Raw genomic sequence first — 20132 nt, forward strand, 5'->3', positions numbered from 1 at the left:
TGGCACAGGGAGCTGACGCTCCCGGGGGTGGGGGAACACAGAGCCGCGTCCCTGTGGCCTCCCTGGGGGAAAGCGGTGGCTCGGTGCTGTTTCTCGCCCTCGCAGGTGCAAAGGGACCAGCTCCAGGTGTGAGCGCCCCTGCTCTGCCCCCCACCACCCACAAATCCTCTGATTTGAGGCGTTTCAAAGGCCCCTTTGCGAGAGCACCCTAAACCAGGCCTATTCCCCCCAGGGAGCACGCAGGCTAGTTGGCGTCTGATGCTGGCGCTCAGGTGTTGTCAGGTACGCAGTGCGGAGCCCTGTCACCCCAGTCTCGCTAACCCGGTGACTCGGCCTCCGCGCTGGCCGTAGCTGCTGCCGCAGCTCTGTGCGCGGCACCTGCCCTGTGAAACGACGGGCTCCCCGCTCCCGTGCCGCAGCGCTCCTCACCACTGAAAGCGCTCGGCAAGGCGCCCGCAGGCCGTCCCTGCGCCAGGAGCCCTGCACCGTGGTGATGAGAATTTTTAGCAATCAAAAACCCAGCGGACCAGATTAGCCACATTTCACTACTCCTTCTCAGTCGCATGTGCTTGTAGTGTGCCTGCTGCTCACAGAAAGGTGCTGTTTGGGGCCGCAGGGAAACCAAAGCTGCCTGCCATAACTTGGATATATTTTCTACCTTCCTGCTTGTGTTTGCAGATCCAGGATCAAATTCCCCTATTTACAGAGATATCAGTGTGATCCACTCCCCTTGTCTGCAAACAGTCCTAAAGCTCCCTGGTCAGCCATCCTCGTCCCTCTGCTGTACTCCTTAGGAAAGCAGGGATTGCTTGTAATTGGCTTGGTCATTATTTTTAATGAGCAATTGCATAACTCGAGACACAGCAGCAAATGTGGGATGGTGTTGAATGGCACATCTTCCAAAGGAGATGGTGATCAGCAGCTATGCCTTGAACAGCACCTGCTTTTGCAGTTTTGGGGACCTTTCCAGTGTCCAGCGCTTCAGTTCTTGGTGCTTCTTTCTGTCTGTGGTACCTCCAATCCAGCCTCATGTTTTTGGAGGACTGTTGGGAGTTCTTAGGTATGTTAAAGACTTGGACAAGTTTTCCCCTTCTAGTTGTCATAGACAAAGACTATGAGAACATGATGTTGCAGGAATATTGTTTTTAATACCTCTCATGACTTTCTAGAGCCTGATGCTCCCATTTGGCTATAGTACTGACTTCTGTTTGCAAAAGGAAATTGCTTTGATCTGGCTGCAGTAGGGTGTATGGGAGAGATCTGAGCTGCAAGCACAGCCTAAACCCTGAAAACCAGATGGTGGGGCTGCAGGAGAAAGGAAAGACTGAAATGTGTGCAACTCTAGAAAAGAAGGATAAAATTGTTTTCTTTACTGGCTATAACAATCTTTGTTAGAAGTCGTGTAGGCTTCTCCTGCCCCATGTTCAGAGCCCATCTATACGTCAGGTCTCTGGGACTGGCCTCAAGAACGTAACAGTGTTGAGGAGAGTGCTGGCCCCACTACTCTGCACATCTTCTGAACGCATGCAGCAGAAGTAGACAATGATTCATTAGGGGAAGAATGCTGGAAGTTTCTTTTAACCTAACATTTGCTAGGTTTCTAAAAATACTCCCAAATCTCAGAGAGCCAGAGGTTTCAGTAGTTGCTATGTCTGTCTCTGCCAGTTCTGACTGCTCTGTCACTGTTTAAAAAGGTCAGTGTTTGTACTCCACTGAGGATAGGTACAGAGGATGACTGACAACCAAGTCTACAGGACTGATAAATCTTACAGCCTACTACACTGTATCAAATGCAGCTTTTGCAGGGCCCTCTGACCCTGCTGTACTGAACAGGTAACAGCAGACTCCGGGTTGGAGGAATGCAGGGCAGGATTTACCCACGGCTGCCCCAAATGACATGGTCTGTTTCATTGTCACGTGAGCAGAGCAGAGCAGATCCCTTCTGCCTCTCTCTCTCTCTCTTTTTTTTTTTTTTTTTTTTTTTTTTAAAAAAGCTTCAGAGAGAAGAAAACAGATGCTTAGCCTGCTGTGGGACGTGCTCAGGGTGCACGGTGAGGAGCAGGCACGGAGGACCGCAGGCCCCAATTGGCAGCCCGTGTGTGATGGAGGCACCATGCTTGGGGCACAGCGGGGCAGGGAGTGCAGCAGAGACCTGCCTCTGGTGGGGGCAGAGCCCTGGTAGGGACCCTTTGCACCCGGGGCCCCGAGCAGAGGCACACCCCACAGCTGTACCCTGTCCCCGTTGCTGCTAGGCAGTCCGGGCTGAATGGCGAAGCCGGCGTAGGACATCTTGAGACAGGAGAGAGGCTTGCAGGTCCTGGCCCACAGCCCTGCTGCTGCTGGGGAGGTGCACTGACAGTCTCAGCTCCACGGCACTACGACCCGGCAGTGCTGCCTGGGCTTGTCTCCTGCTCCGCACTGCGGGGAGCCCTCTCTTGTCTTTTTCCAGGAGTTCTTTTTCCTGGTTAAACATTTAAGTTTGAAGCCTGGTGAGACTCAATGCAGCTTGCTGAAGCAGGTTGCTGCTCAGGGAAGCAGCTAGCCCCTTCATCTTCACGCAGCAGCCTTGTATCTGCATCGGCAGAACTGCCTCTAAACAGTCCCATTCGACATTTTTTGCCTAACTGGCAATTATTTGACCTACCTCCACAGTGGTATTGTCTTAGGAAATCCCCATGAAGGGTTCCCTTTGAACCCGAAGGACATGACTTCTCTTCTGCTTGTACCAGGTAACCTACCTCCTACAAACGTACAGCTTGGAGGATCCCAGATTGTTATTTCTAGCGCCTCCCCCCCTTTTTTTTGGAAACAAATGTCATCTGACCCCCTGCATAAACTGATCAAGCCTAACCTTAACAGTGGGGGATTTTAGTCACTTTTGATCTCATCAGAAGACTGTGCTGGAATTTTGCTGCTAGCTTTTCTGCTGTTTGGTCTTAATATATTTATGGTTAACTTATACTTAGTTGTTCTTGCACAGTATTGTCTTTTAATTTCAAAAGCTTCTCTCCCTTTGCTTTCTTCAGGTGTATTTATTTCAGTGAAATCATATCCTAACTCTATCTTCATTTTGCTAGTGTAAGCAAGTCATGATCTTTCTGAAACGCTTTATGATAGCGTTTCAGTTTCCTGTGTCATCCTAGCAGTCATTTTTCTACATCTGTTCCGGTTACAATTATTGTTTATTAAATGTATCATAAAATCATATGCCATAGTCTAGGGAATGGATCACCATTACCAAGTATTTAATCTTCTCTTGCTGTACTGGGAATATGTTGCTGAATACATCTTAGGAGCACGCCAGTATTGTTCATAGTCTCATTGTAGAGTCATTTTATGAACAGTATGTGCTTTATGGATCTTGGTCTTTCTTGTTCTCTGAGATTTTCAGCTGATCAGCCCTGAGTTAAAATTCTTGTGACAATTTCCTAAGTATGTGACCTTACTCCTCCTATTCTTAAATTTGTCCCATTCCTTCAGCCTGGCAGATGGGTCTGGCTTCTTTGTTTAACCTTTCAACATGATATTTTCGGTCCATCACTGTAAAAGTGATGCATCCCAACTCTGTCCCATTAGCACAGTTTCTAAATATGCCCTGTTTCTTCTGTAGAGGCTCAGTAATAAAAATATTAATTAGTCCCAAGACGGAGGACTTCTACTAGGAACCCCTCTCTGTTGCAATAGCTTTCCTGCCAATTCAGTAATCTCTTCCCTGCCCTCCCAGTGTAGAATTGTTATCTAAGCCCTCATCTTATGCTAACCTAATAATTTCCCATGACTTCCCATGATAACACCTGAGAATTATGTGTTATTCATATTAGTGTGAGGGGAAAGTAGGGTCCATGGTTTTATGACTTAGGAGTGTTTTTAAGAGGGTCCTAAAACACTGAGTCATCCTTAACATTTGTCTTTCATGGGCTGAGAAGTGTCTGCTCTCAGTGCTGCAGTAATAGCTGTACGCAGCAGCTTACTCGGGGGGTTAAATTACACAGTAGTTTAATATTTGACTAAGATTATAAGAGCTCTTAGACATGAGTGGCTTGTAACAAACTCAGTGCAGGAGTTAGGGGCCAGTTCATCTCCGTCACCTACCTTGTTGTTGTGATTGCTACTGAGACCCCAGCCCTGATCAGCAGGGTGCCTGGCTTCCAGAAGGAAGTGATCTAAATAGGCAGAAAAATAAGGGAGATTTAGTCCGGGTCCCCGCTGCCCTGCTGTAAAGCCCAGTAAAAGCATCACTGCCTGCAATGACTTCCTGATGGCACCTTGTCACACAGGCCGCTGCAGACGAATCCTTTTGGCTTCAGTTTATTTGGGAACAGCTCTGTGCGTAGCTAGCACTTGGGAGACAGGTTTGCTTGCTCGCTTGTTTTGTTGTATTTGCCTCAGGTTAAACCTCCTGGTGTGGCTTAGGGGCGAGACCCGGATACAAGTGACGGCACAAAGATGTGGTAAAGGAAGGAGACAGGGAGGGATCTCGCCTGGCCATGACTAACCACCTGTCATGTGGGATGGAGCAAGGGAAAGGATGACAGGCTGCTGAGTCCTCACGAGAGCCATTCCCATCACATTAAGGAGAGCTGTGGGGAAGGGAACCTTCAACGAGGATATGTTGTTTCTTTTCTTATGTAGACAAGTTCTGGTCTACAGTCCTGCAGGGCACTGCAGCTTTTACTTTAATGTTGCTAGTCAGAGTAAACCCTGACAGGGCAGGAGCACTGGGAGAAGAAGGAGAAACAGCGTTGAGGTCGACTAGTTACACTGAGAAAACACATACATTTTCGTCTTGTCTACACTAGGCTTTTACAGAAACATAGATATGGAAATGGCTCCTTTTGGGAAGTGAAGAGCCTTCAATTTGCTGGAATTAGAATAAATATTACATTCCCTATTTTGATCTTCATCCAGAACTTGAGCTGTTCTTTACAGTGACTCTTTGTGGAACAGGATCAGCTCTGAGGCTCCCCACAGCCTGCCCTTCTCCCTCACTTCCCACAATGACTAGTGTTGCTGGGAATCTTCTAACTTTCAACACTTTCATGCTAGTTGTCAGTCTCCTATCAAAGGCTACCCCCCCTTGTGTTTGCAGATGGCAATTTCCCTGCAAGAGTTAGCAGAACAGTCCCTACTGATGCAAGTGTAATTGCACCCTCTCAAGAGATTGTGTCACTTTAACTTTGTTGGTACAAGAACTGTGTAGACAACTCCTGCAAGTCAGAAATGTTGAAACCGGGCTGGAAAACAAGGTAGATCCCCTGCATCTCTTCAGCCACTGCTTCTGTTTTCTCCAATTCTACCATTCAAAGAGTTGCTGAAACCGGTGTTTCACATGAAATAACTGGGTCAGAACGCACCGATAAAGCTTTCAGCATTGTAGGCCTCTTTCTTTAGGGGAACCACAAAGCGATACAAGAAGGGGAGCAACAAAGCAACATGGTGGATTTTCAAAGATCTCCGGACAATACAAGTAATGGTGCCAAGTAATGCAGTTTTGGGTTGATCAGTCAAATAATAAGGTGAAAATTTTCTTTCGCTGTCTCTCGGCATTCTTCCTCCTCACTGCCTTTTTATTACCAGGTGAAAGAAAAGAAGGGGGCAGGCATAAGACCGATTGCCTGTTGCCTGACTGAGAAATGTACAGGGTCCTTTCCACATCCTGGTGGGAAGGTAGCAGGACTACTCGGGTGAGAGATGGGGATGAGTGTGAGCTGGAAACCCCTGGCTCTTTCCTTAGCTCTCCAGAAGCTGACGGTGAGAGGAGATGATGTGGTCTTCCTGTTCTAGCTAGAGTTTTGGGGCAGCATTGCAGCCTTTTCAGTTCCTGTGCTCCTACAGAGACATGTGGATGAGGGACGTCAGGACGCTGGGTGTTCTAGGGCTGTTTACTCGGGACTCCTGCCCATTTTGCTCTCCATCCCTGGCTACGGTTTTTGATCCACAAAACTTATTTCTGTGCCTATTCCTGCTCACAAGAGGATGCAGCACCCCTTTACCTTGTGATGTCAATGTACTATTGACATGGTCACCTCTGCTATCTTTTCTGCATTTAATTTCTGTTAACTACCATGTTTTTAACCACAAGGAAAGTGGTTGTTTTCTAAAGCAGTTGGAGGCTGGCTTCCAGCCATCTTGAAGGAAAAAATTCCTCTCTAGGCTGGGGCTCAAGGGAAAGAAACTGACCTGGTTCTCTAGAAAGATGAGCTGGGGCACTGATGAATTATTGAGCATGCATAAGAGTTGTCAGCCTGGGGAGAAAGAGAAGCCCCAGCTTAGGTCACAGGTGTGGGATGTAGATTATTAGCTTCAAGAAAAGAGGAGCGTAACCAGATCTGTTTCATGTATTTGGCTGTTCTGCTCTCTGGATCAGTGTCACAGCTGTTTGGCTCTATGATGGCACAGTTTGGCACAAATGCTCAGCTTGGTGGCCTTCTTTGGGTCGGGGGCCCTGGACAGGCCCTAGGTCGCAAAAGCCCAACACTGTTGCATTGAATCTCCCCCTGCCCTTTTCAGAAGCAAAACCTCATTCTCGGGACAGGCGTAGAGGACCAGTGACCCCGGGTCACACACGCAGAGACTGAGGCACGATATTTCAGTCTAGCACAGTTGAATGTCTTGGCCTCTTTAAATGCCCTTTATTCACCCACGTAAATGATGAGTGGATTTGCAGAGGACTTGATTACCAGCAACTGTGACAGGAAATCAATGTGTACAGCTTACATGTGTACAGCTCTTATGAAAAATCAGGTCATCCAAATAGATGCCTAATGGAGTTAGTTGCCCAAGTATATATGTTCACTTCTGAAATTTTGGTCCAGGTTGTGTCCCCGAGGCCATAATATGGGATAACTATGCTGAAAGTAAAATCTGATCTCCCAGTCATGCCTGAGATCCCTGTGCTATATCCCTCCCACCACATATGTCCAAGCAAAATGGTGAATATCTTTCTGTCCCTTTGGCCGTCTGAACGTGCTGTAATGCTAGGAGTAGGGTAGGATGTGGAGCAGCTTTGAAGATCTGTGTCGCTGCTTCTTGTTTGATAGCAGCTGGCACCTACTAGCGCTGGGAGGTTGCTGGCACCCCTGTGGAAGATACTGCCTGTTCAAAGGGGACAATATCCCTTGTCCTGCACAAGGCAGCTGATTTTGTGCCTGCAGTAACTTGTACCACACCCTCACGGAGTGACCTTATACACAGTCTTTTTTTTTTTCTTCCTTTTGCTCTAATCACTGATTAGAACAGTTTATTACTGGAGGAGACCTACTTTGCCTGTAAACATTTATTTCTATATTGCCACCTTCCCATCACAAAGACTTCATGACTAAGCACACGTAATCCAAAGCAGTGTAATAAACATCCTGTAATACAGTGCATTTTAGCTTACAGCTTTCCTGAAAGTGCCTTTGACATTTTCCATCTCACTCCACTGCATGGTGACGCTCTGTTAGAGCAGTGCAAGGGTTACTGCACTGAAGATGGATTGTTACTTTGTGGACAGAGTATGGATTATTACTCTGTGGACAGAGTACAGACGGTGGGGGTGAGTCTTCCTGTGAATCAACTTCCTTTTCAGATGTGTTATCTCAGCACCTTGTTCATGCTCAATGAGGCTGCAGCTCAACAGTGGCTCGAGCTGTTTGAAAGACACACAGCTGCTGTGAGGGGAGGTTACATTCCCCGTTCCCTCTGCCTTGCCCCCGTTCTGTGGACTCTGGATCTCGTGCTGCATAGATTCAACTAAGTTGGCAGATTAACAGGGCAAACCCTGTCTTCCATGCAGAGAGTTGAACTGGCTCAATAAAGAACACCAGAGCCAGCACAAGCATTGGAGGAAGGGCATAACTTCCCACTGGCATCGTCGGCCCCCGAAGATGATTGGACTGGCTCAAGGGTGCCAGGTAACTTCTCTTTTAGAAGCCTGGTCCTCTTTCTGTGGTCTTAATGCCAGCCTGTCTGGAGTTCCTTGGGAAAACCTCAGAACAGTGCCAGCATTTCTGACAATGACACTGAGGAATATATAGGTTGTTTTCCCCTGTTAAAAATTTCCATCTTTGAATAACAAAATAGAGCACTTGTATTTGGAGACAGGGACTTAGTACCTGACAGGGTGTGTCCTTTGGTCCAGTTTACCTCGTGAAAATCTGCTCATGTTTGGCCAGCATATTAAACTTTGAAAAGCCACTAGTTGTGCACATATTATATCATGTTTAAGGGGGTTTGCAGGGCTTTTAACAGTTAAACATCTCTGAAGGATCTGCGCTCACTGAGTATGCTCCAAGCCTCTCTCAAAATAGATTTTTCTGGGGAATTTTGGTCTAAATAATACATTTTTAGGAGTGAGACTAAAGGGAGAATATAGTCAAGCAGTGAGAAAAAAAGAGGTAAAGTTTAGCAAATGAAAGAGCTGACAGCCATCTTCCGAATAGAAATTTCATGCTATCTGAAAAGTAGGGGAGAGGGTGCCTGTTTTAGGCATACTTTAATACTTTATCCTTTGCTGTAATGGTGTTGAAGCATGTTTCAGAATCAGAATTTTGTGAAGCTTTCTATCAGAAAGGGCTTTTACTTTTTGTGCAAATTCAGAATGAAGAGAATCGCCTGCCCATTTTTCCATCACCTCACATGCAAGTGATTGCTGGCTGCCTGAACCACCCTCCATCCCTCTGGGCACAGTTACACAGTTTTGGCAGGGGGCTAGGCACAACCTGCAGAGGAGGCCAGCCCCCCTGCAGACTGCCCCATGCTGCCTTGTGGTGGCTGTCAGCGGCAGAAGGATTGGTTTCTTTTCCTTTGGTTTATCTAGCTCTTGGTCTCCAAACTTGAAGTGCCTCTGACTGTCAAGAGCAGCCAAAATCTACTTGCTTTTTCCACATAAACCACAAGACAAAAGTGGTCAGATCTGCTTCATGATGGAGGGTCTTAGCAGGTTCATTCATTTGACAGGGCAGCTTCCCGGGCAGGTCACAGAAAGGCTCTGGGAAGAAATGAATAAAAGGATGTAATACAGCATTGGAGGGGAATGCAGGTTTCTCACATCACTGGCACCCCGTAAACACAGCCAGTCTCTTCTTCTGAACAGCTCTGCTCATATATCCCTTTAAAAGTGGGATAGGGCAATAATGTTGCAGACCTTTAACCTGTCTTCCAGTAGGCTGTAAGCCAAGCAATGATAATTTATTACATTAGAAGTTCATGATGCTTCAGTAGACAAAGCTGTTACCATGGGTGCCTTGCCAAGGGAAGGAAACAGGGCTATATCCCTAGACAGGCTTTCCCCTATGCAGTGTGTCATCACCTCAAATACTGTACTTTTGTATAAAAGGGCAGATATTTTGCTTTATCTCAGATGAGCTTTGCTCAAGTGATCTCAAATTCAGGCCACTAAATGCTCTAGGATTTCTACATAGAAATTTTTGAAAAGGCTAGAATAAATTTATATTGTAGAACAATATAAAATGGGATTGTTGAGGCTGAGTTTGGCTTGCAACTTCACTAATCTAGCACTCCTGCTCTTGTAAAATAGTGGATGTGGCCACCTGAGCCCAGACTATTTCTCCTTATCCATGCTGAGTCCACTGCTTTGCTGTAACCCACCAAATACACCATTTCAACATGAGCTAAATCCTCTACCTGCAGGCTAAGTAGATCACAGAGACCAGTGGAGCTTGAACACAGCAGGATTCAATACATTATGTATGGATCAATCCTCTGGGACTGCACATGCACATAAGATGTCTGTAGGGAAACAGACATTTAAAACCTCCTCCTCCTCCACCTCCTGCTACTTCTTGGAGCTGACTTGTGTTAAATATTAACAAACTTTGCTCATCAGTCCCCTGGTTCACTTGGCACTTTTTAACAACAGATGTTATTACAACTTTCCTCCCTCCCTCCCTCCCTCCTTGCTTTTGTCAACACTGCCAATTGTGAAACCCAAGAATCTTTTCCCATAACTCTGCCTGCAGAGCCTGACTGCTGCCCGTCTCTGTGGTCTCCCTCACCTCTCTCCCTGGGATCATCAATGCTGCCCACCTTTGGCATCTGAATAAAGAGGACGGAGAAAAGGAGTGAGGTAGGTGAGTTTCTGCTGTTTGAGAGAGGAGGTAGAAGAAGCAGGGAGCATGGCCAGTGACTCCAGTGCACTGCCCCGGGTGACTTTCCAGACACCAGAGAAACCTGGAGAGGAATCATCACACAGGAAACTGGGCAAGTTAACCATCAAGTACAACCGCAAAGACCTACAGCGCTGGCTAGAGCTGGAGGAATGGATCAATGCCCAATTGCAGGAACTGTACCAATACCAGGTGAGTAGTGGGGAAAATCAGCCCCTCACACGTTAGATGAAAGAGACTGGAGGCCATATATGCTGTGACAACAGCTGTTTGCTTTTTCTGGTTTACTGGGTATAGATTCTCATCTTCAGCCTTTGTTAGGCATCTTATTGCCACCTGCTACAGCACTCTCCCTGAATGGTGTGCCTACTGTGCTGCCATGGAAGCTTGCACTGATATAATCCAGCTGGCTTTAAATTGCCTGGTCTTGTACCTGCTGGGAGGGTAGCTACTGCTCAGCACAAGTAGCAAAACTTGGAGTGATGTACCAGCCTGGGAGGCTTCTCAGAATTGAGCTCCATTTGGTCAGTGGCTTTTCTGCCAGAAGTATCTAAACTAGCTGGGTTAAAGCTGCTCAGTGTGTCTTTGTCCCTTTTGGTCACAAGAGCATAGCTATAGCTGCTGTTTGAAGGATGACACTCAGGATAATGTCCTGTCACTGCAAGCTCTGGGCACACTACTGGCAGCAGGGGAAGAATGCCCAAATACATGCTCAGGTGATGTGTATAGAGATGTTAGGTCTTCATCTTTACAAATTCCCAGATCTGTATTCCTTGCCTGAGTTTGCCTTAGCACCAGGAGCAGTCAATCCTTCTAAATGCTTCCTGCCTACCTGCAAGCTGTCAAACGAGAGATCCAGGAGTGTCTAGGTCCAGTGCCTGAATGGTACCAGTCTTTACTTCGAGCTATTGTAGGATACATGATTTTTTTTGCTTCGAAGTCACATGAGATTTAAATCAAGTTCCAGCTCTGACTGAGTACACTAAAATTTTAACCTGGTAGTATTGCTTCTATTCATACTCTGTGCTTGGATGGATGGTATGTATACTGGGAGCTTGCAGAAGGATTAGTGCTGTTACACATTTGAGATGATGATTCCTTTGGAATGTGATACACAAAAGGTGACAGGATTTTCCCACGTCGTACATCAGGGTCTCAAGCCCAACCTGGCTCATGGTGTTTTTCTTTATCTGCAGGGAAATGGCTGATGCAGTAAGAGAACATAGCTTTTTTGACTCACAACCCATTAGATTGCATATGTCTTCAATAGAAGACAAGGGGGTTTAACAAATTGTGTTAGATAGTTTATACACATCCTGGATGGATGGGCTAAATGAATGGTAAGACATATGTTTTCCATATTCTCACTCCAGCACAGGGTTAAGCACATTTCTGAAGTATGAGGAGAAAAGAATTGATAATCACTTGGAGTCTTCCATTCTGAGCATCAACAGTTTCTAATTGCAATTAACAATGAAATTGGATGTGCAAGAACAGCCCAGGAAAGGCAATTTTGGGGTTATATGTCATATTGATAAAGAGAAGCTTTTGTCTGTTCTGAGACAATTTCAGCCAAACTTCAGGAGTTTTCTCTCAGGTTGTTTTACTAATATTTTTATTAATATCATTATTATTTTCTGTGTGATTGTTTCCTATTTGATATTTATGGGAATCTACTACATTCTTTCACCATATCAGCAGAGAAAAATAGTTACCTTCTGTTTTAATTTGTGCCATATTTAAAGAAGATGCAGGAGAAAATAAATATGGAGAAAGAGCATGTGTAGGTCATTTCTTCTGTCGCAAAAGCACTGCCCCTCTGAGAATGAGTACCTCATTGCTCCTGTTCTTTTAAACTTCCTGAAAAAATTTATAACTTGATTAGTAAAAATGACAAAGGGTAAACGTTCATAATCATTTAAAAATTAATAATTATGAACTTCCAGTTATTCTCTTCAGTTTATGATAGTAATAAATGCTCAGCTGTGCTCTAGACCTCTTACTAAAGCATTATGTAGTGTACATAGGAGCAGATGTGATCTCTAGATCAAGTCAGACAGGCAAAATTCAGTGTCTGTGGGAAGTGCTAGACCGGTGGTCCCAATGACTGAAGAGTGTTCAAATGATCAGCAGCAGTGCCACCTTCCCTTGCCAACCATGCCTGCACTGGCATTTAAGAGACTGTCCCTACAGTTGGTAGATTAGTTCAGAGAGTCTTTTGGCTGGCTGTTGAGATTTGCCAGCAACAATGGTATTTCTAGAAGCACCTTTCAGTGTAGGAACTGGCCTGGGATGAATAGACACCAAATATTTTTGGACAGAGCAGACTCACCTCATCTGGAGAAGCAAGTAAACTGGCAGACTTTGGTGCAGAAAACACCCTAGTGTACATGCTGTCCAAACCCCCTTTGGAGGCAGGACTAGATCCTCGCACTCTGTAGGCATTTCTGTGCCTAGGTAGCTAGGTCTGGACTTCTGTCTGGGAACACTCTGTCTTGTCATCCTGTGTCAGAAATGTGTCTGCTTTTTCCATTGGTTTAGGTAGTTTGAAGAGAATTAAAGCCGAATTCATTTATTTTATCATGTCATTCAAAATGACACTAAATCCCTCTCTACATGCTTTTACTTTCTTTAGTTTTACTGCAATCTCTCTATTTACCACCATAGTAAATTTAAGGACAAGAACCTCCATGCTACTATGAGGAAACCTAAAGGTCATATCCATCCATGTTCCCAAAGGAGAAATGCTGCCATTGAATTGGCAGCCACACCAAAAATGTCACTGTGCCCCCCAGAAGAGACAAATGCTGCCTGAAACATTGTTTCCTGGCAGGCAATGTCTGAAGAAGGAGGTGGGAGAGGATCCCATTTCCAGCTTAAAATAAAAGACATTTATGATATTTGAATTTGTGAAACTGTCAAAAGGAGAGAATTGACAGAGTCAAGACTGAAAGAAATTTCAGGGGTGGAGGCTTAAGGGCTAGGAGAGGAAGCTCACAACTTCAAGAAGTAAGCAAAGGTGACAAGGTAGCTCTGGAGCGAGGAGAATAGCTGCTGCTATGAGCAATGGGACTTTTTGCCCTATGAGGAATTATTACATTTTAAAGCACCAGTTTAGTAAAGTGTTTTGAGGAGGGTGAAAAGCAGTTCTTCGTACCACCAGTAACACAAACAAGACGTGACTCCCTGTGTGTTACTCTCACTTTTCTAGGTCTACGCATGTATATTTGTATAGGTGTCAGAAAAAACAAGTTAGGTCACCTTATCACTCGTGGTTTTCTGAGAATGGGGTAATTGGGAGCAGTTTACTCTCATAAGAGTAGCTGCCCAAAGGGGATATATTTTCCTTACTACAAAATCCCAGCAGGAAAAAGTTAATGAGAAATCCAGCAATGCCCTTACGGGAACAGATTGCCCATGGATTGCTTTTGCTGGCGCTGCTCCAGTACAACAGCTTTTCCAGCTTCCTGGAGTATTTGGGTCAACTCTAAAGATTTGCCAGCAGGAACTACATAATGTGATGCTGTGTAGAATCAAAGACTTTTAATAGGGTGCAGCAGAAGTTTACATAGGATCTTTTCAAGTAAATAAATATGCTACAATAAATGACCTGTAATCACCCAGGTGTCTAGCAGGTCCTCCTGCTCTGCTCTGTGCATTGTGGCACGAATACTTAGGTAGCCCTCCTGGTCTGGACTTCCTTGGATGCACTAACTTCTATTCAGCTGCCCCTGGTCAGCTTCTTCCATTGCTCCACCTCCTCTTGGCAGTGCAATGTTCCTCAGTGTCTTTCAGGAACCCACGTGATAAGAGTCAGATTAAACAGGTTTCTCGGCACTGCAGAGTCAAATGCCAACCAGGTCAGTTCAAACTTCGTCTCCTGATATAGATAATCTAAATGCCATGCTATTTACTGTCATGAGGCTTTTCACAACAAAACTAGGACTCAGAAGCCGATTTGGGTCTTCAAGACCATTCCTTGCGCTTGCAAGCCACAACACAGTCCATGCTTAGACCAGAAAGCCATAGGGAGTTCCTACCCCACCTCACCCTCCTGGCCCTTTTAGCTTCTTAGCTAGAGACAAAGACAGGCTGGATCAATACCTGTTGTCTAAACAGCCAAATGAAAACTATTACTTCTAAGAGGAAATGCTGTATGGGTCACAGTACAACATGTTTAACTTTGTTTTATTACTAATTGTCAAGTGAGCTGCATAACAAAGCTCTTGCTGGTTTTAGACTTCCTCTCTGGCTTGGTATCAGAGAGTTCTCAAAAAAAATCTGCTTCTTTTTTCCCTAATTTTTGCCTTTATTGTTATATGTTTCACATACACATCTATAAATACTATCCAGCAACTAGGTACTGCACCGTTTACTCAGTAGCCTCTATTCTGCTGATTAATACATTACAATATCACTAGTGTCATGTTGTTGTTAAAGACTCATTTTGCAAATACATTGGAAAACACAGTGTGCCTTCCTTAATGTCTTGTAGGGATATGTGAAGATAAAACATGTCTGGTACCCAGTTTACAAATGTTTCAGATTAACACTCGCATGCATTACAAGATTATTATTCCAATCACCAAAGCTTGGGGCCTCTCTTACATTGAAGGAGACTATTATATCCCTCTCATGTCTGTTGGAGAAAGCTGACAAAATATTGTTAGGCCTTTCAAAAGCATAATTTTCTTTCTATTACTGCAAAAAGCCTTAGTGTAAATAGCAAGTATGTGAATATATATAGCCAAAAGTCTAAATTTACTCTGTATTAGTTGTGGCTCTTTGAGATCAAGCTGGCTAGACTTCTGTTTGGCAAACTCCTATGCATGCTCTTCATAAAAGGAGATTGTCTCAGGCTGGCATTGCATTGATATTCTTGAAAAGGTCTTCCCACGATGGGCCATAATCCCTGAGAAGCAGTGTCAGATGTTAAGGTGACAACATTTGCAGATGCTGAATGTGTAAACCAGGACATGTGGCTGCAGTGACTGCCAAAGATGGGCTAGAATCCATTCCCTATTTACAAGCACTATCTTATATTGGGATGATTTATATCTTGACCTCAACTTTGCAGCATGTTTTTATTGTACCTGGTTTTCTTTCAGATGCTTAGTTTCTCAAAGATCACCCTCTAGAGTTCTTATAAGTCTGAAGGTTTATTAACTGTATATTTTTTCTTTCTAGCTAAGGGAAGAAACAGAAGCAGCAGTTCCTGAACCAGAAATTGATCTTGAAGATCTCCTGGAGGTTCCTAATGAAGAACAGAAATTAAAACTACAGGTCAGATAGAGGGACTTGGTGACTGTAAGTTAGAGACTTCCTCCATGATACAGAAAAGAGAAGCAGTGGTGTGTCAGTTGCATGCTACTTACAAATGACCTAAAACATCCCGGTTTCTTTTAGCCTGTGATGTGTACTAGCATAATAAACCCTTTTTGCAGCTAAAAGGGGTGGGGAAAGCAGATCAACTCGTAAAATACTAAAATGATTCCTCCTTGGCTTGCAGGAAATCCTTCATGAGTGCTCCAGTCCAACAGAGGTGAGTGAAACACTGTCAACATATGAGGGCATTACACTATGCTGTGAGAGTGTGTTGTTGCTACTTGGCTGAACAGCCAGGATAATACTATGCATAACATGACACCTCATGTTTGTTTGATTCCCAATGGGAGGTGTTTGCATTTTATTATGCTGTTATAAAAACAAATGTGAATCTACATGGGTTAGCTGAAGGCAGAGTGGTGGAGCAGATAAAGGATTATGCAGGGCCGTCAAAGATGAAAGTTCATTCCTTGTTTTGCCTATCCTGTACTGCCCTGGCTGAGTACTATCCTGTACTGCTTGCATCCCCACCTCAACATGCTGCTAACTAAAGGCATTCTAGCTTAGACGACTCTAGCGTTATGAGTAACAAGAGTGTAAGATGACCCTGAGATTGGATTGGGCAGATAAAATGTTGAGTCAAGATTAGTTTTGCATGTGACCTCCTCCCCCCCACCTGTGAACTTTAGAAGACCCCTTTCTGAGTTAGGGGTTCAAGAAATGTCACAAGGTGTCATTATGTCCAAGGAAGCAGACCACAATATTCTGCAGCGTAGCATATACATCACATAGCAATTGCTCTCACTGCACTGCATCCCTGTGCAAAAGGGAGACCCTCATCACTGCTCTAGCCAACTACACTGCATGTGAACACTGTACTTAGGCACTCTTGTGCCTTGTCCAGCCCTTCTGTGTGGCTGCACAGTGACGAACATACAGAAAAAGAGGTGGATGCATGATTCTCACAGAAATTAAACTTGGCACTAGCACTCGTCACAGATAGTCTCCCAGCATGGGTTCAGGAAGGCTGGCAATAGGGAGGTGGTTTCAGGATGTTGTCTCCAGATCTTGGGCAAGACCCCCAAATTCCCAGGTGGGTAACTGGAAAGAGTTTGCTATAATGATTCAGGAAACATGAATGTGTGTTGCCGACAGCATGCTACTTATTAACTACAGACTAATATTGCTGCCCCCTTAGCCAAAGTGTGCACTTTCAGCTTGGTAGTCTTGAATCCAGTCCTCTTTAGGGATCACAGGAGCCCATACGCAGAAAACAGACAGAGGAAACAGTCAGGTTTCCTCTGAAGGAACTGACTGAAAAGGCACAATCCTAGGCACTTACCCCTAGAGCATGCTGTGGCAAGCAACCTGCGATCACTGGAGTGGAGAAGCTGGGCTTCCACACATCATGATCTATAGCAAGCTGCAATACTTCCAGTGACCTTACATAGATACTGGGACATACAGTGATCTCTTTGGATGAAGAAAGGTTGCACACTCCTTTATGGTGATGTTGCTTGTCAGGGAGAAGGTAAAGTAAGTTTGTGCTAGTCACATTGATTTCTGCTCGGAATAACTGGATGTTCCAGTTTCATTCATAGTCCTTGGCTGTGTCAGCAAAGTAGTTGGGGTTTATCTCCAGTAACTGCCCATCTCTCTGGTCTGCCAGTCCTTAGTCCCTACTCTGGGTTATCATTAGTCCTCCATGTTTTCTGCTTCACCCCATCTCTGCCAGCCACTTCTTTGTAGAAATAGCCCAGCTCCAGGATGGTTTGCAATCCACAACACAGAGCTTGGACTTGACAGGTTCAACAAGGAAGCAACAAGTAAGAAGCTTGCTTTGCCCTAGATCAGGAGGGCAGCAGATGTGGGCGGGAGGTTATGGTGGCAACAGGGAGTGGTGGAAGAGAGGACGATTGCATCCTGAGGTCACCTCATGGTAGGAGAAGCAGGCATCAGGGATAAAGAGAGGCAGGCTGGCTGATGGGAAGAAAGCAAAACACAGGTGCTCCAGAGGGAGTCTGGGGAAGGGAAGAAGGGCTTTTTGACCCTTCACAGCCATCAAATTCTCCATCCCTAAGCTAAAAGTTAGGTTAGCTGAACGCATGTCAAAATCTTGGGTTTTTTTCAACATGAAGGGAAATGTGGGAATAATGCAGAACACACAGCACTCTTCAGGCTGGTAAGAACTGGAATTAGCATGACATCCTTCTTCAACCAATTCTCACTGTAGGACTTCATTACGGAATTGCTCAGTCGATTGAAAGGTCTCCGGAGGATCACCAGTCCTCAGAAGAAATGACCCTGCCCATATGGGAGACCCAAGCATCAATCACAAGAAAACATGCATCTTTCCAGCAAAAACAGGATCAGGAAGATCACTTCAGAGTACATTCAGGACTTACTGCTTTTGAGAAACATCCCCAAGTTTGTGAATTTTATACCAGTGGTTTGAAGTCTCCACTCCTTCCAGATCTACATGCAAGAGGCTGAATTATATGTTTTCCTGATTCTTAAAGGGCATGTTAACCTGGGGAATGGAACAAGATGCCCTTCCTTTAGTTTCTTCTTCTAGGAGTTTCCATTCTGGCTGAGAAGCACTGAATACAGTCCTCCAAAGCTCATCAAAACTTCTTTCTTTCAGTCCACTGCAATGAAGATAAGGCATTGGTTATTGCTTATTTGTCGACATGGAAAATAAGTTACTGATAAGCTGCACCCTGTTTCAGTCTGGCTGGGACCCAGCAGTGATTTCCTGCCTGTTACTGCTCTATCTGACTCAACAGCACTGTACGTACTGTGTAAGTCATTTTTATTAAGCTTCTGTTATTCATGAAGGTTGGACAGAAAAATATACAGTAGGATGGGAAAAAAAGCTCCAAGTGTATCTGGTCAATACTTAAGGGAAAGTTGATGAAACTGCTACTAATGCTAATGAAAGAGAGATTGGTTTTCCTCTTTGTGGAATTCAGGATCTCTCAATGACTTAGAAGCATCTTCTAAAGGAGGAAGTTCTGGAAATGATTTTTCTCTTCATTTAAAAGGACTTTGAAAAATGCTTATTTTGTATATTAAAACAGAAAATCAGCCACGAGCTGCTGACTTTTTCTTTCTTCTTAGACACTAAAGTCAAAACATACCTGTTCCCAATTTCCTTGCAGGGTGCATCTTAGAGTGAGTCTTTTGCAGATAGGGAGGTCTCACATATGAGAAGTGAAGCAGGAAACAGTGTCTTGCTGCACAAACTCTTCTGACTATGACTGATTGGCTGGAAAAATACAGAGGAAACTACATCCAACCTGTCAGCAAGTCAGTAACTTGACACACATGGTAAGGAAATAAGACAGCAAATGGAGGATGATTGCCTAGGTAGACCATACTCCACATTATGTCCTGCTCCTCCATTCTCATGCCTGCCACTCAAACAGAAGAGATGAGTTGCTAAGTCACAACCAGAGGGGCTCTTATGCACCAAAACGTTCAAGGCTGGACGTAGAGTACATGTTGCGTCAGACAGTGAGGGACAGAAGGGGTCAGCTCTGGAACACAGAAGATATGCAGGTTAGCTAACAAAGATAAATGAGGACTCTTGGGCTGGACCAGTAATATCTTAAATACATTGGTTTCATCACCTTTATCAGTAACAGGGTTATGACAAGTACCTCTTGCCTCCTATTTTCCAGCAGAAGTGCCAGTGAACAAGATGTGGGCTATGTGCATCTCTCAGCTAGGACAAAGACAGTATGCTGTAATAACAGCTGTGATGCAAAGGCTTTCTTTCTTTCTTTCATATGCTCTTGAATGCAACAGGCTCCTGGAAGCTAGCAAGCCATGTAGCTCATACCTTGTCTTAAGGCTGCTCCCAGAGGCTCTAAGCCTTACCCATTAGGTTGGAGAAACGTCCGTTCTGTATCAGCTCCACGTATATCCATGGCAGTCCTAGGCACATGCCGTTTTTGTGTTAGTGAGGGACCAACAGGACATGCCTGCCCTCCTGAAAACTCCACTTTATAAGTAAAACAACAAAAAAATCAATCCAGAGCTGCAGCTGTTATGGATCTGGCATTGCTTATGGATTTACACCTACTATGACTCTTGTATCACTGCGCTTGCCAAGGGAGAGCAGCACACTGGCAAAGAGCTCCAAGCGCTGTAAAAAGCACAGACAAGGTTCAAATAGAAGTTCAGATGGAAGATCCAGGTGGACAGGCCACGAGTTAATGCCCTACACTAGAGCTGTAATGAGCTGCAGCACAGAGGTTCACAGAAGTCCCAAATAATTACATACCCTAGCAAGACGCTGCTTTATTCTGCTGAGCTGCGACAGCACAGAGACCTTAAAATGCCTCTCCTCTGGCCCAAAAGCTAGCTTTCCTCCACCCTGGGTGTTATTCTGTATTCCCTCAATTTCGCGTGATACAAAGTGAATTTTTGCATACACTTTCAGGCAGAGATTGCTAGAACCAAGGAAAAAACAGGTTCTGGAAACTCTGCTTGAGAGAAGTTGTCTTTGTATTTACTCTGCAAGTAGCAGAAAACAGTAAATTGTGGCCTCTGTGATGTGCAGTTGTGGTTCTGGTACATAATGACATTGCTATCACATAGAGTGCTTCAGACACAAGCACAGCATGAACATGGGGAACAAAGCAGGCAGATGGAGCCAATGCTAGTTGACCTCTCAGCTTACTGTGCAAAAGG

General features: G+C 44.8%; 1 protein-coding gene across 2 annotated transcripts in view; it reads left to right on the top strand.

Annotated features, from left to right (window-relative positions):
* PPP1R14D (protein phosphatase 1 regulatory inhibitor subunit 14D) overlaps positions 1-20132 on the top strand; it is a 32743-nt gene that overhangs the window by 167 nt on the left and 12444 nt on the right. The window contains exons 2-5 of one of the 2 annotated variants that reach the window (XM_026107505.2): positions 9963-10301; positions 15297-15392; positions 15619-15651; positions 17668-18528. In XM_026107505.2, coding sequence (XP_025963290.1) covers positions 10119-10301; positions 15297-15392; positions 15619-15651; positions 17668-17736 — 381 coding nt within the window. In that variant the 5' untranslated portion in view covers positions 9963-10118 and the 3' untranslated portion in view covers positions 17737-18528. Of the gene's footprint in view, positions 1-9896; positions 10302-15296; positions 15393-15618; positions 15652-17667; positions 18529-20132 lie in introns of those variants that run through there. The other variant, XM_064512629.1, reaches the window with a different exon arrangement.

This window comes from Dromaius novaehollandiae, chromosome 5, assembly GCF_036370855.1.
Source record: "Dromaius novaehollandiae isolate bDroNov1 chromosome 5, bDroNov1.hap1, whole genome shotgun sequence".
Lineage (NCBI taxonomy): Eukaryota > Metazoa > Chordata > Aves > Casuariiformes > Dromaiidae > Dromaius > Dromaius novaehollandiae.